The sequence below is a fragment of the Panthera uncia genome, chromosome B1 (assembly GCF_023721935.1).
Source record: "Panthera uncia isolate 11264 chromosome B1, Puncia_PCG_1.0, whole genome shotgun sequence".
In the NCBI taxonomy this organism is placed as follows: Eukaryota; Metazoa; Chordata; class Mammalia; order Carnivora; family Felidae; genus Panthera; species Panthera uncia.
In genome coordinates, this window is record NC_064811.1 from 40,204,809 (window position 1) to 40,207,449 (window position 2,641).

At 40.5% G+C, this 2,641-nt stretch overlaps 1 protein-coding gene across 1 annotated transcript; it reads right to left on the reverse strand.

The window, feature by feature from the left end:
* Positions 1 to 369: 369 nt before the first annotated feature.
* On the reverse strand, positions 370 to 1,361 carry LOC125923949 (40S ribosomal protein S21-like). The gene has a single exon (XM_049632636.1). The coding sequence runs from the start codon at positions 1,074 to 1,076 to the stop codon at positions 825 to 827; it is 252 nt and encodes an 83-aa protein (XP_049488593.1). The 5' UTR covers positions 1,077 to 1,361; the 3' UTR covers positions 370 to 824.
* Between the last annotated feature and the right edge of the window lie 1,280 nt (positions 1,362 to 2,641).

The following is a 2,641-nucleotide window of genomic DNA, read 5'->3' on the forward strand; positions in this document are numbered from 1 at the left end:
CAGGATAGGATCTACTTCACAAGCGTAGGGCTGGTCCTGTATGGGAATCCAGACAGAAGATCTGTAGTAACAGGAGGAAAGACAGAATATGTGGGCACCGATGCAGGTAAGCAGGCGGATGTTTCCATGAGCCTGCAGTTTCTAATTCCATCTATTAAAGGAACTTTTAAGGAATATTAGAACACTTTTCTATTACATACACAAATTGCTTTAGTTACATAACTAAACATTTTTTTAAAAAGCCTAGTATACATGACACTGTTGATGTAAACATGGCGGGGGGGCTTTTCTTGCAAGGAATAGTATTGTGGGTGAAACAGGTAAATAATCGTGGTGTGGTAAGTGTTATCAAAAAAGGCATATGAAGATGCTGCGGGAACGAATACTGAGAAAAACAGTAAACAGAATTTTCAGAGTATATAAGCATGCAGCCAGGACTGATTTCCTATGGTTTCATATTCTGGGTCAGCAAGCTTTTTAAATTCTATGATATAACATTGTAAGAACGTGAAAATTCTTATTTCCTACATAGACAAATAAGTAAGTGCTGTGTCTTTTGGTCATTTTTAAGTTGATATAGGGAACTGGCCTGAAGGTGATAATACTTTAGATTTCTAGCCTGCACACTTCTGGCATCTAGATACCAAACTTGCTTCCATCTCACAAAGTACTTGGCTCCTGAATCAACCTTCCTTCCTCCCTCTCTCTCCCTCCTTCCCTTCCTTCCTTCCTTCCTTTCTCTCTCTCTCTCCCCCCACTTCTCTCTCTCTGGGCTTTTGCTATTTTTTTTATGGCAAATATCCCACCTCCGTCATCCTCTCCAGTCAGAAGTTCTTTGAAATGATGCCGTTGGCCTTGGCCAGTCGGAGGATGGAGTCATCTGACTCACCCATCCTGCAAATGGCCCCACAGATAGCACAGGTTTTAAACTGGCCGTTGAACCTGCCTATTACCTTCTCGAAGTCCGCCATGTTCGTCTGGATGGATGCGTGGTCCTCGGCGCCCATGATCCTTTTGCTGAGGGAGCATTTCCATGGCACGTACAGGTCCACCAACTGGTTGGCCTCATTCTGCATGTCCAGGGCGCATCTGCTGCTGCTGCGACCAGCACGAGCACAGAAACGCTTGAATCAGTTTTAAAAACATTTTTTTTCCATGTGACACTTTTTCTTAAGAGGAACTCATGAATGATTACATATTTACAGTTGGCTTAAATTTTAAACATTCGGTGGGAGTTTTAAAAGAGATACATTATTTTAAACTTGCAGAGAACAAAACTTTAAGACCCTAGGAGTCATTATTATAAAGGGAATTGTTCTCTTTGTTTATCCAATCTCATAAAAAACAAAACAAAACAAACAAACAAAAACTTTCAAAACTCAGAGTGGCATGTAGGACTCAGCTGCAAAAATTCAAAATCAGCTACATGCAGCTGCATTCTGGTTCCCCTCATTTGTCTAACAGCTTTTAGTGGGTTCTGTAAGTGACGTTAGAAAAGGCACAGCTGATGCCATCTAAAGCGGGGGGCAGATGGTTCTCTGATTGATTGACAGCCTGAGTAGCGACAACAGCAAGGGTCATCTCTTGTGGAGGGTTTTCCCCTCCTCCTTCCTGCTTCTGCCTACAAATGAAACTTTCATACAAGAAAGAAAAGCAGGGGATGGCCAGGAAGAAAGTCTTTCTCTTCAAATATACATTGTAGTGAAAAGATTCTCAGCAACAGAGTTACTTAGATGTGGAAAAAATTCTCCTTCTCTAACTTTTGACAAAGAGTTGACTCTTGGCATGGTTATAAGAAAGTAGACAAATTCAGGTTTGAACGCAGAACTCAGGATACTGGAGATAGAGCTGAGATTAATGAAAGAACAAAGAAATAGTATAATTGGGATTTTATCAGCCCCAAAACAGCATTGATGAGAACTGGAGTATTTCATCCCTGGAAGCCCTATAGTGCCCTTAAAAATAAAGTGCTTGTTTTAAATTTTAATTAGAGAGCTGGACAAAGTGAGGCTGTTAACCAGGAATTAATAGTCTAGGTCACATCATCTGTATGCTTACTCCTCTCTCTTTTTTCAAATTCCTTTCTAGTACCTCAAATCCTTAAAAAAGTAAAAAACAACTCACACTGATTGCATGTAAACTAAATGCTGGACCCTGTGCTAGGTGCTTCTTATAACTTTGTATGACTTAGGAGCTCAGAGATACTGTCTTTTCTTACATTCATGTAAGTATAGAAACATAAACCCCTAATTATTGATGTTTCTCTTCATCTCTTCTGCTAAAAGGGAAACCAAGTACAAAATGTGCGTCAGGAAAATATGTCCAAGCATAATTTCAGATGCATTCTAGAATCCCAAGTTTCCTGAAGTTCCTTCAGACCAGCTCTAGAAGAAATTTGCCTGGTCACAGATACAAGATTTCTCTGCAGAAGAGACTCAGGAATGGTAATGTGTTTGCAAGGAAGAGCTGGGGGGTAAATTGTCTCGAAACTTCTGCCAAAAACTATGCTTATTTGGGGTCACCTGCCAAATCTGCCCGTGAATTCACATCGGCTGGGAAGCATGCCTTTTGGAGGGCCTTCAAGAAGTGCCTTATGGTGATAAAAATCTGAAAACTATAGTGGACTTTATATGTGAGTAAA

Bases quoted from the DNA above. Each gene is read 5' to 3' on its own strand.
- LOC125923949 (XM_049632636.1), bottom strand. From the start codon at position 1,076: ATGCAGAATGAGGCCAACCAGTTGGTGGACCTGTACGTGCCATGGAAA.